Consider the following 12,877-nt stretch of genomic DNA (forward strand, 5'->3'; position numbering starts at 1 on the left):
GTATTAAAAGTATTTAAAGTATTTAAAGTATTTAAAGTATTAAAAGTATTAAAAGTATTAAAAGTGTTAAAAGTATTAAAAGTATTAAAAGTATTAAAAGTATTAAAAGTATTAAAAGTATTTAAAGTATTAAAAGTATTTAAAGTATTTAAAGTATTTGAAGTATTTAAAGTATTTAAAGTATTTAAAGTATTTAAAGTTTTTAAAGTATTTAAAGTATTTAAAGTATTTAAAGTATTTAAAGTATTTAAAGTATTTTTAGTATTTAAAGTATTTAAAGTATTTAAAGTATTTAAAGTATTTAAAGTATTTAAAGTATTTAAAGTATTTAAAGTATTTAAAGTATTTAAAGTATTTAAAGTATTTAATGTATTTAAAGTATTTAAAGTATTTAAAGTATTTAAGAGCGAGTCCACGAACATTGCATACCCCTTTGTATGGGACGTCGTTTGGACCTCACCAATTTGCCTGAAATTTTCATGGGTTGTTTGTACATATAAAACTAGCATCTGGCCAAAATATGAGCACTCTAGGTCAACGGGAAGTGGGGCAAATCGGGACACAAAGTTTGAAGGTTCAAAAACGTCAAAAATCTTAAAAGGCTATAACTTAGGCAAAATTCAATTTATTTTCAAAATTCAAAATGCATCTGAAAGGGCTTAAAAAATGCCACAAATGCAGGATAGAGCATCCCAATTGGTTAAATCTAAAGGAAGTTATTGGCATTTTAAGCATAAGCATAAGCATAGGTGCCCACCCGCAGTTGCTACTCCGTTATTGACCAGGACCTCCAGAAGTTACATCCACGAGCCGTGGAAGATGAGTGGGTGCTATCTTTCCTCGCTTCGCAACTTCTCAAAGGCCCCTATCATGCTGATCAATACCGGCGCCGGCCACGACCAATGGTAGGGTCACGGGGAAGTGGATGGGAATGTTAGTCCGATACTTGAGTGATAGAGACCGCCCAATCGACTGCTTCTCCGACAAAGTATCACATGAGTTTTGAGGGTTAGTAGATGGGTATGAGGTCAGGATTCACGAGTGGCAGTGATGTGACCATGAGCATTTTGTTTATCGGTTGAAAAATTTAAATCTTAGGCAGCCGGCTGCGGAAAGATAGATAATTGATTATTTTAAATGGTTTATTTTTATCGAACGCGTGCCAGCCGAGCATTAGTGCTATGGGCTGGACTTATCAGTATAATTTTACTGTTTTTACAATTTAGATAACGCGAGCAAATTTCAAAAATAGTAAATAAATGACGCTTTACTCTTCATAAAATCGATAGTTTGATGAGTTAATACTAAAACTGAAAGTTGGAATAAATTTTTACGATCATTTACGACGAAAATTATCGCGAAAAAACCGGACTGCGCGTCCCCAGAAGCACTGCAATTATGAAGGCATTATTCAATTATTATGACCAATCACCCCATGCACACAAATAATGACACAAAAGAGACGAAAATTATCGCGAAAAAACAGGACTGCGCGTCCCCAGTAGCACTGCACTTATCTAAAGGAAGTTATTGGCATTTTAGTGAAAAAATTGCATAATTTTCAAACTCAAATAAAAAAGTGTTCCATCCAGATATCAACTCGGTTCGACCTGCAGCTTGTAGGGGACATCTGGGGCTACCATCTGAGACATAGAACGCTTTGGGTAAGGCAGTTTAACATATTAAATTGACACTTTTACTTTTAGTGAATTTTTTGGTTGTAAATTTTTGCTCGGGGGACCCCTTAGATCCCATTTCCTGGTGATAATTTTATGATATTCGTGTTCAAACTTTCTAAAACAGCATGGGAACCATCTGGAGCATTTATATTTTAAATAACTGTTTTATGTTACAGCTTCCTGGAATCATCTTGATTGTATTTATTATATATATTATATTTATTTTATTTACTACAAACATTCAAATCATTAAATACATTACGCACTCAACCATTTTCATACACCCGATGAAATGCCCCCAACCCCATTCCAAACCTCCCAAAAATATTCCGTTCACTTTTAAAAGTCGCATGGGTTCCTGCACTTTTGCCACTAGTGAACAACAAAAACATCCCATCCCAAATCCCCACGGGACTGTATGAGCGTAGCCTTGGAGCACAGTGTGGAAATTTACGTTCTTAGATATTCTTGGTTGTACCGGGCAGCAATCAAATTGTCTAAGAATATTGAATTGACCATTGTGGCACCCCCTACAGCGTGGTGCAGACCCGTTATGCTATGCTATGCTATGCTATGCTATGCTATGCTATGCTATGCTATGCTATGCTATGCTATGCTATGCTATGCTATAATTTTATGATATTCGTGTTCCTGAGACAATTTCACAATAAAAACATGCATAAAAATGTTTATTATGATCCATTTAAACCCTTTAAAAAATAAAAGTTTAAAAAAAAATAAAAAGCTGCTTTTTTCTGGTGTCATCCTTGGAAACGAGCTTGATTTTCAATAAATGTGAATCGAAGTTTTTTTTTTGAACTTTTATTTTTTAATGGGTTAAAATGGATCAAAATAAACATTTTTATGCATGTTTCTATTGTGAAATTGTCTCAGAAACACGAATATCATAAAATTATTACCAGAAAATGGGATCTAAGGGTCCCCGAGCAAAATTTACAACCAAAAATTCACTAAAAGTAAAAGTGTCAATTTAATATGTTAAACTGCCTTACCCAAAGCGTTCTATGTCTCAGATGGTAGCCCCAGATGTCCCCTACAAGCTGCAGGTCGAACCGAGTTGATATCTGGATGGAACACTTTTTTATTTGAGTTTGAAAATTATGCATTTTTTTCACTAAAATGCCAATAACTCCCTTTAGATTTAACCAATTGGGATGCTCTATCCTGCATTTTGTGGCATTTTTTAAGCCCTTTCAGATGCATTTTGAATTTTGAAAATAAATTGAATTTTGCCTAAGTTATAGCCTTTTAAGATTTTTGACGTTTTTGAACCTTCAAACTTTGTGTCCCGATTTGCCCCACTTCCCGTTGACCTAGAGTGCACATATTTTGGCCAGATGCTAGTTTTATATGTACAAACAACCCTGAAAATTTCAGGCAGATTGGTGAGGTCGATGCGAGATGGGTATGCTTTGCTCGTGGACTCGCTCTTAAAGTATTTAAAGTATTTAAAGTATTTAAAGTATTTAAATTATTTAAAGTATTTAAAGTATTTAAAGTATTTAAAGTATTTAAAGTATTTAAAGTATTTAAAGTATTTAAAGTATTTAAAGTATTTAAAGTATTTAAAGTATTTAAAGTATTTAAAGTATTTAAAGTATTTAATGTATTTAAAGTATTTAAAGTATTTAAAGTATTTAAAGTATTTAAAGTATTTAAAGTATTTAAAGTATTTAAAGTATTTAAAATATTTGAAGTATTTAAAGTATTTAAAGTATTTAACGGTGCACATCAACCAGAGCTTTTGCACTCAGATTTTTGTTACAGACATTTTAGTATCTTCGAAACTACGGGTACTATCGAAATATTTTTTATTCATCCCTAAAGTACTGTCCACAAAGTAATTTACAACAAAGTTTGATTTATTATACATTCTCGTTATTGCAGGATTGGGTCCGTAAGTTTGAACATTTTGGAATAAGAAGACAACAACTTCCATCGTTGCTGTGCACCCTTAAAGTATCTAAAGTATTTAAAGTATTTAAAGTATTTAAAGTATTTAAAGTATTTAAAGTATTTAAAGTATTTAAAGTATTTAAAGTATTTAAAGTATTTAAAGTATTTAAAGTATTTAAAGTATTTAAAGTATTTAAAGTATTTAAAGTATTTAAAGTATTTAAAGTATTTAAAGTATTTAAAGTATTTAAAGTATTTAAAGTATTTAAAGTATTTAAAGTATTTAAAGTATTTAAAGTATTTAAAGTATTTAAAGTATTTAAAGTATTTAAAGTATTTAAAGTATTTAAAGTATTTAAAGTATTTAAAGTATTTAAAGTATTTAAAGTATTTAAAGTATTTAAAGTATTTAAAGTATTTAAAGTATTTAAAGTATTTAAAGTATTTAAAGTATTTAAAGTATTTAAAGTATTTAAAGTATTTAAAGTATTTAAAGTATTTAAAGTATTTAAAGTATTTAAAGTATTTAAAGTATTTAAAGTATTTAAAGTATTTAAAGTATTTAAAGTATTTAAAGTATTTAAAGTATTTAAAGTATTTAAAGTATTTAAAGTATTTAAAGTATTTAAAGTATTTAAAGTATTTAAAGTATTTAAAGTATTTAAAGTATTTAAAGTATTTAAAGTATTTAAAGTATTTAAAGTATTTAAAGTATTTAAAGTATTTAAAGTATTTAAAGTATTTAAAGTATTTAAAGTATTTAAAGTATTTAAAGTATTTAAAGTATTTAAAGTATTTAAAGTATTTAAAGTATTTAAAGTATTTAAAGTATTTAAAGTATTTAAAGTATTTAAAGTATTTAAAGTATTTAAAGTATTTAAAGTATTTAAAGTATTTAAAGTATTTAAAGTATTTAAAGTATTTAAAGTATTTAAAGTATTTAAAGTATTTAAAGTATTTAAAGTATTTAAAGTATTTAAAGTATTTAAAGTATTTAAAGTATTTAAAGTATTTAAAGTATTTAAAGTATTTAAAGTATTTAAAGTATTTAAAGTATTTAAAGTATTTAAAGTATTTAAAGTATTTAAAGTATTTAAAGTATTTAAAGTATTTAAAGTATTTAAAGTATTTAAAGTATTTAAAGTATTTAAAGTATTTAAAGTATTTAAAGTATTTAAAGTATTTAAAGTATTTAAAGTATTTAAAGTATTTAAAGTATTTAAAGTATTTAAAGTATTTAAAGTATTTAAAGTATTTAAAGTATTTAAAGTATTTAAAGTATTTAAAGTATTTAAAGTATTTAAAGTATTTAAAGTATTTAAAGTATTTAAAGTATTTAAAGTATTTAAAGTATTTAAAGTATTTAAAGTATTTAAAGTATTTAAAGTATTTAAAGTATTTAAAGTATTTAAAGTATTTAAAGTATTTAAAGTATTTAAAGTATTTAAAGTATTTAAAGTATTTAAAGTATTTAAAGTATTTAAAGTATTTAAAGTATTTAAAGTATTTAAAGTATTTTTGTATTTTTGTATTTTTGTTTTTTTTTTTATTAAATTTGTCCATAGAATATATACTCAATATAACTCAATAGATTATAAGGATGGTCAATTATAACAAAGGCAGCAACGGTTTTTTTAAATAGATTTCAAAATTACTAGTTAAAACAATCGAAAAATTAGCTGGATGTACCGAAAACGTGGCAAGATCAAAAAGAAACGAGCTAAATCAGCCAAAAGACTGGGTGAATAATGCGAACTTTACAGGCAGCAACGGAGGCTTTTGAAAAAAAAACTTAGAAATAGCAGAAAAGTAGCTATGCTAACCAAAACACCTACCAGAATAGTGGCAAAGTTAGCTAAACTAGCTAAAAGGATTTGTTAAAATATCTGGATTTACTGCCATCAATGGAAAATTTTGAAAATTATTCCTTAAAAAAACTAGTTGAAATAGCCTAAAAACCCGCTGGGCTAACCATAAAGCTTACTAGAATACCTAAAAATCCAGCTAAAATAGCTAACAGACTTTCTGAAAACATACAGCTTTTGAGACTGACAGCATTTTTCCAGCTTACAAATTAGTAAAATTTGCTAATATTTTAGCTAGATTTACTATTTTTTAGACCTGGTTCCAGCTGCAGATCCAGGATTTTTTTTAGGATTTCTAACTAAAAAAAATGGTGGTTGAAAAAACAACCAATTTTTTTAGGATTTTTAACCAAATTTTAGTAAGATTCACGATAAACCTTCTTTCCGTGTACCATTCCGTTTGTAGTTAATTCTTTTTTTTATTTAACAATAAAATCAAAAACATTTCATAGTCACCCCGGCTATTAATGTCATCCAGTTTTATAGTATGTACAACTATTCAGAATATTTTTAAATGAAATGAAAACAAATAAAAAAAATTTCCTCACTCCTCCACTGACGTTAGCAAGATACTAGTTTTCTCTTTGTTTACAATTTTACTTTGGCCCAATAATATGGTTTCGCTTGGTATTTATTTGAATTTTAAAACATTATTTCAAAAATGTTAACTTATATTAAATGTAGGTAGTTTAAAAGTTTTTATTGAAAAAATAATGCAAAGAAATATTTCCCACAATTTTAAATTTAACGGTGCACATCAACCAGACCTTTTGCACCCAGATTTTTGTTACAGACATTCTAGTATCTTCAAAACTACGGGTACTATCGACATATTTTTTTATTCATCCCCTAAGTTACTGTCCTTAAAGTAATTTACAAAAAAGTTTGACTAATTTTACAATCCCGGTGTTGAAGGATTGGGTTCGTAAGTTTGGCAATTTTGGAACAAGAAGACAACAACTTCCTTCGTTGCTGTGCACCCTTTTAAGGGTGCACAGCAACGAAGGAAGTTGTTGTCTTCTTATTCAAAAATTGTCAAACTTACGGACCCAATCCTGCAATAACTGGATTGTACAATTAATCAAACTTTGTTGTAAATGACTTTGTAGACAGTACTTTAGGGGATGAATAAAAAAATATTTCGATAGTGCCCGTAGTTTCGAAGATACTAAAATGTCTGTAACAAAATCTGGGTGCAAACCTCTGGTTGATGTGCACCGTTAAGTCGTTTAGAACAAAATTCCTGATTTCTTTAATATTCACTCAATTTGATATTCAAATTGAATGCATCTTCACTAGCATCTTCATTTATTTACTGAAACTCAAATTTTATTGCTTTTGGATTTTCTTGTTCAAATGCGCCTTTTTGCAACTATATGAAACCATGTTGACCTTGGTAGATAAGTGTTCAAAGTACCTTATGGAGCATGCTGCAGTTTTCGACAAATTTTGAATAGTTTAAAAAGTTAGTAAACTATAATTAAATAAATAGCATTATTTTATAATTTTTAAAATGAGTTCGAATTGGAAAACAGACTGCATCAGATTTTTTGAACAATTTTACTCTTAAAATAGTTCAAATTGTTATTGAAACAGAATTCAAAAATATCTTCAAATTTATTAAAATTCTCAAGTTCAAGATTAAATTTGTATTTTAATTTATTCTTTTCTATATTACGAATTTTTCAAATTAGACATTCGATGTAACCGTACCAAAAGTGAATTTGACGTAATCACTATCAAAATCACCCCGGTTTTTAAAAAAGTTTGGTTAAATAAACGCGTGCATTATTTAGTCTGAGTCCGACCGCCAACGCTATCAGTTGACATGGAATGTTCGGAATGATCGGAATAGTATCACCAATGACTCACGCTAAATATTTTCCATAACTTCAATTTTTTGTGAGACAAGTTCAGGTACGGAAAATGGAATTCTCAACTCAAATATAAAGAAGTGATATCATTTCAGAGATTAATTATTCAATACGGCATGAAACGAAAATAAACTAAAATATTTAACTTATAATGTGTTATTGTACATAATGGTAGCGTCTGAACTAACGTGTTTATAAGAAACTGTTCTCCATGGATAGTGTATTTCACGTATTGTTGTAAAGTAATGATTCTATGCTAAACGGGTTTGGCCTCATACTATTCTTATGTGCATCAGTACTTTCTTCCATGGTATCGTCGATACTGACACGCCTTTCCATTAAACAGTCTTCTGATATTTCATTAGATTCAGCTCCTCCAACAACATCAATTGGATCCTCGTCATCATCGTCATCACCTCCTTCTACATCACTTTCTGAACTGGAATTGTTGTGATGCTGTGATAGGTACTCTGCCTTGAGAACTTCGAGATCAACTGCTATTCCTTTTGCCCGTAGCTTTCTTGCTTGTCGTTCGAGAGCCTTTGTCAGCTTTTTTCTTCGACGAGCTCTGTTAAATGAGTAAAATATTAGGTAAATTTTTGTTTAACTTAAACACGATGCAAACATTTTTGAAAATTGATGTCCCTTCCCGCTGAGAAATTCAACGCCCCGATCGGCCTTCGTCAGCAATAAAAAACCAGAAAGAAACGATTAGGGGCAGGGGGGGGGGTGTCAGAATGAACCGCCCAAGTAAAACTCACCAACAACCACAGAAAACATACAAATTTATGAATTCAGTGTAGTAGACATATTATATGCTTTGGGATTTTCCTTCAATGGTGTATGCTTGGTTGATGAAAACTTATACTATTTTTAATGCACTTTACAAGATGTATTTTTCGAGAACTTTTCCAGGATGCGGAGCAGAATGGACCACCCTGCGGGGAAGAATGTGCCACCTTAGAAAACAACCCATTTCGTCTAATACAACGTTGAAAGGTGATAAGAAATGACTTAAGGGCCCTATCCAACATAGTTTTCATGTAGTTTGAACACTTTTATATAAAAAAAAACAAACATTTTTGCCTTCCTCACCTGCTCGGAAAATGAACTTTTTTGTATACCTTGTATACCTATCGACTCAGAATCGAAAACTGAACAAATGTCTGTGTGTATGTGTGTGACCAAAATTGTAACTCAGTTCACTTAGCAGTGGCTAAACCGATTTTGTTCAAACTGGTCGCATTCGACTCGGTTTAGGGTCCCATACGTCGCCATTGAATTATTTAAAATTTTGATAAACACTTCAAAAGTTATGTTTAAAAATGTGTTTTCACAAATATCCGGATCTCACTTAAATTTATGTAAACTATGTCCGGATCCGGATGGTTAGGTAATAGAAAGACCTTTCCAACGAGTTCAAAACATTGGCATCTCTTTCTCTTCTCTTAACTAAAGTGATATGTATGTACCTTTCTGCAGCCGGATCTCACTTAACTGTATATAAACGATGTCCGGATCCATTATCCGACCCATCGTTGGTAAGGTAATCGAAATACCTTTCCAAAAAGTCCAAAACATAGAAAATGTGGCAAAGTGGCAACCCGTTCTCGAGTGAAATTTGTGTACTTTTTTATTCCGGATTAAAAAAATGAAATTTGTGTCCAAATGTGTGTGTCCATCATGTCACCCACTGTTTGTAAAGTGAGGAAGGCACCAACCACATAGGTGGATTAAGTTGATTTTTAAAATAGTGTAAATATGTTGAAATAAGACACTATTTTTACAAATAAGCATCAAACGCATTAAACGTTATTTTTGAAGCTATCAGGGGTGAAATCATCCATTTATTTCAAATTTAATGAATTTTGATTGTTTTTATAAGGCAGTAAAAGAGTGGCCTATGCTACCTTCAAACTATCTAACTTTCCTTAACTTTCCAGAAAGCTTATTTAAGAACCTGTGAAAAAGTTGGAGGGGTTTATGGGAGACATAAACTTTGAAAAATATTTGCAACGGCCTCAATGATTTAAGGCCGTTGCAGATATTTTCAAAGTTTATGTCGCCCTTCCCCTCACATACATACCAATCAGCATAGCGCACCAGGTACGCGTGCCCCCCTTTTACTTTTTACATCCAAATGTTGAAATCTTTGTTTGTAATTTCAATTTTTATTTTTTTTTTGCCCCATCCTCGACTTTGGTCAGAGCCGAGGGACATAAACTTCAAAAAACATTTGCAACGGTCTAAATGACATTTGAAAACATTAATATAAAAAATACACTATCTTACTTCTCTCTTGCCCTCAGTTCGTTTGGTGGGATAGGTTCCCCTGAGCAGGATTGAGGATGAGCATTGTGAGCGGGTCTTCCTGGGCCTTTTTTTGTGTGTTCTTTTTTCCTCCACTTAGCTCGTCGATTTTGAAACCACACCTGTAAAAGAAATGATATTAAGTAAATAAGAACATGTAAAAAAATAGTAAAGAGCGAGTTTTTCACCAATCGTATCGAGGGGCTCCAATGAAGCTCTGTATGAAACTTTCAGCGTTTGGGAGATGTACTCATACCAAATATGAGCCCTTTACGACAAAGGGAAGTGGAGTAAAACGGGTAAGTTCTTTAAATTGCTCGCATTCTCGTAAAACTTGATGGAATCCAATTTTCTTGGTTGCATTTGAAATGGTGTTTTGAAGCTCTCCAAAATATTTTATACAGATCCTAGTTTGGTTTGACTTTTTCTCATAGCTTTGTAAATAACTGTTGGAAATAAATATTTTCAAAATTTATCTTTTTGCCAGTCTTCCCGAAACGCACTGTACGTTCACACGCATTTCAAGTTTTCATTGAAGACACACCAGGCTGCCATGTTCGAGTTCTACCCGAACGGCGCACTCAAGGTTCACACGCAGTGTAAACACGGTGCAAACCTCTGGTACAACACCGTGCGAGTGAAGAGCGTATAAACGTAGGGGTGACCAAAGTATGGCCCGCGGGCCAAACGCGGCCCGCGAGGTGATTTTTTGTCACAAATATTTTGTTCAAAAATCTTTCAAATTAATGTGAGTGAAACAAGTAAATATCGCCAACATTTTCATCATCATTTTTGACTTGACTTAGATAGAAAACTGCAAACAATATAAGTATTTCATATTAATTTAAAACTCAAAATGACTCTCAAACCTTATTGCACTTTGAAACCTTTCACCTCGGGATTCAATTCATGACAATTTGATAACGAATCTGATTAACAACCATCTGATTCAGGCAGACAAAATGTTGAAATTAGAGTAATAAAGCTATAAAGAATAAAATATTTTTATCAAAGCTTTTGTTAATACAACCCTCCCCACCCTACAAAGTGGCTCGAAAAATCAAAGGCAATTTAAAAAAAATGCTTTAAAATTCTAATGAGAATTTAAGTGAAATTTAAAATGCATTCCTCTGCGTTTTATTTAGAATCATTTTGAGCTTGTTTGAATTTATTAAACAATAATTTGAATTTTGTTGAATTTTCGATTAGGCTCGTACAAATTTTATTTAAAGTTTTTGTCTCCCTCCCCCCTTCAAAGTTGCCCCGAAAAATCAGAGGGCAAAAAAATATGTTTTAAAAAACTTCAAAATTTCCATAGAAATTGAACTGCAATCAGCTGAAATCAATTTAAAATGCATTCCCCTGCGTTTAGAATCATTTTCAGCATGTTTGGGTTGATTTAAAAATCTTTTGAATATTTGAAACTTTTTGATGTTTATTATCGCAAAAAAATCGCAGAGATTCTTACATTTCAAATCTTACATTTTTTGAAAACTAATGATTGCAAAACAACTGAACTAGTGTAAAATGCATTTTAAAACACGTTTTCCATTCCATGCCCCCCCCCCCTTCCAAAAAACAATAAAAAATCTTTAAATTGCTCGCATTCTCGTAAAACTTGATGGAATTTAATTTTCTTGATTGCATTTGAAAAGGTGTTGAAAAGGTGAAGCTCTCCAAAATATTTTATACAGATCCTAGTTTGGTTTGACTTTTTCTCATAGCTTTGAAAATAACTGTTGGAAATGAATATTTTCAAAATCCCTATTTCTTTTTGCCAGTCTTCCCGAAACGCACTGTACGTTTACACGCATTACAAGTTTTCAGTGAAGACACACCAGGCTACCAAATTTCGAGTTCTACCCGAACGGCGCACTCAAAGTTTACACGCGGTGTAAACACGGGGTGCAAACCAGGGGGCTTCTACGAACTGTCAAACCAATACAAACCGTATAAAGCGAGTCCAAAGAGTTTTGATAAGCGGAGATAAAATCAACTATGTCCTTAGTGTCGATGTGTTTTTGTACAAATCGGATAATATTTTCCTTTTAAGGATTTTTCTGAAAATTTTGCAAATCAAAAACAAATAAAAAAAAAATGTCATAATTTGTTACAAATCTTACAAATAGTTAAAAAGCTCATAAAAGTAGTACCCAATGAAATTTGAGTACCTAACAATGAATATCACTCCAAACTAGAGGTGGGCAAAAAAAGAGCGAGCCGCTCAAAGAGCCGGTTAACTGAAAAGAGCGAACGATCCGTGGCTCACAAAAAAAGAACCACGGTTCTTTTTTAATCTCCGGTCTTTTAAAAGAACCGTTTCAAGATGGCATGATTTTTGATATAAATATAATTTATTGAATTTTCAAAAAAAAATTAGTTTTAAATTTGTTTTTGAGAATTGGAAATGCAATTTCAAAAATGTCAATGCTTATAAAAATTAATCCCAAAAATAAATGATTTGTTAAAATCTCACCAAAAATGTACTGAATACTGGATATTTTATCGATTCAATCAGAATGTAGAAATAGTTCACAGAATATTTTCTCCAAATAAAATATTAGCATTATTTCAATTCATGTAGAAATTAATACAATTTTGAAATTACAAGCAATTTTTCCGGCATGCTAGATTTAAGTTTGGATGCCATTCTATTACTCGAATGTTTAGGTTCGAGTAGAAATCTTGACATGAAGACCACCAAGACCTATGGTTTTCAAGGGCATCTTCTCGTTTTCGGTTTAATTTTTTTTATCAAATAATTTATAAAAGTCCAATCTAATCTAATCTAATCTAATCAGACCCTAGCGCAGCCAATCTTTCGAAGGGATCCTGGAGAGTGCCTTAGGTTAGATGACGCCTAGCACTCTTCTTGTCATTTATTAACATTTGTAGTGCGCCATTGCATTAGAATGCATTGAAACATCACAAGCGTTAAAGCGGCCAGGCCTACTGCGTAAAGCCGTATATCAGAGATGACTCGTAATTGGGTTGAGTTTGAGCACTGAGTGTTCGAACAACAACACAATTCTGAATCGACAGGGAGGAAGAAGCGTGGGGACACACCACCATACGCTTCGAGATTTGGTTGTATTCGTTGGGAGCACCATGCTAAGAAGGTTTGGTACTCCGGGACCCTCGGGGATGGGACATTGTATTTCCACGAATGCCCTGGACACTATTTGCCGTGGTTATAGCGCCACAACTCGCTCTCTGTAACAGTATTCCTAAT

General features: G+C 31.2%; 1 protein-coding gene across 2 annotated transcripts in view; it reads right to left on the bottom strand.

Moving 5' to 3' along the window:
* Window positions 1–7,419: 7,419 nt before the first annotated feature.
* The window catches only part of LOC6051147 (homeobox protein unc-4), a 364,275-nt gene continuing 358,817 nt past the window's right edge, over window positions 7,420–12,877 (bottom strand). For both annotated transcript variants that reach the window (XM_038261161.1, XM_038261160.1), the window contains 2 exons: window positions 9,628–9,767; window positions 7,420–7,903 (listed from right to left, as the gene is read on the bottom strand). In XM_038261161.1, coding sequence (XP_038117089.1) covers window positions 7,561–7,903; window positions 9,628–9,767 — 483 coding nt within the window. In that variant the 3' untranslated portion in view covers window positions 7,420–7,560. The remainder of the gene's footprint in view (window positions 7,904–9,627; window positions 9,768–12,877) is intronic.

This window comes from Culex quinquefasciatus, chromosome 3, assembly GCF_015732765.1.
Source record: "Culex quinquefasciatus strain JHB chromosome 3, VPISU_Cqui_1.0_pri_paternal, whole genome shotgun sequence".
NCBI classification, from domain to species: Eukaryota; Metazoa; Arthropoda; class Insecta; order Diptera; family Culicidae; genus Culex; species Culex quinquefasciatus.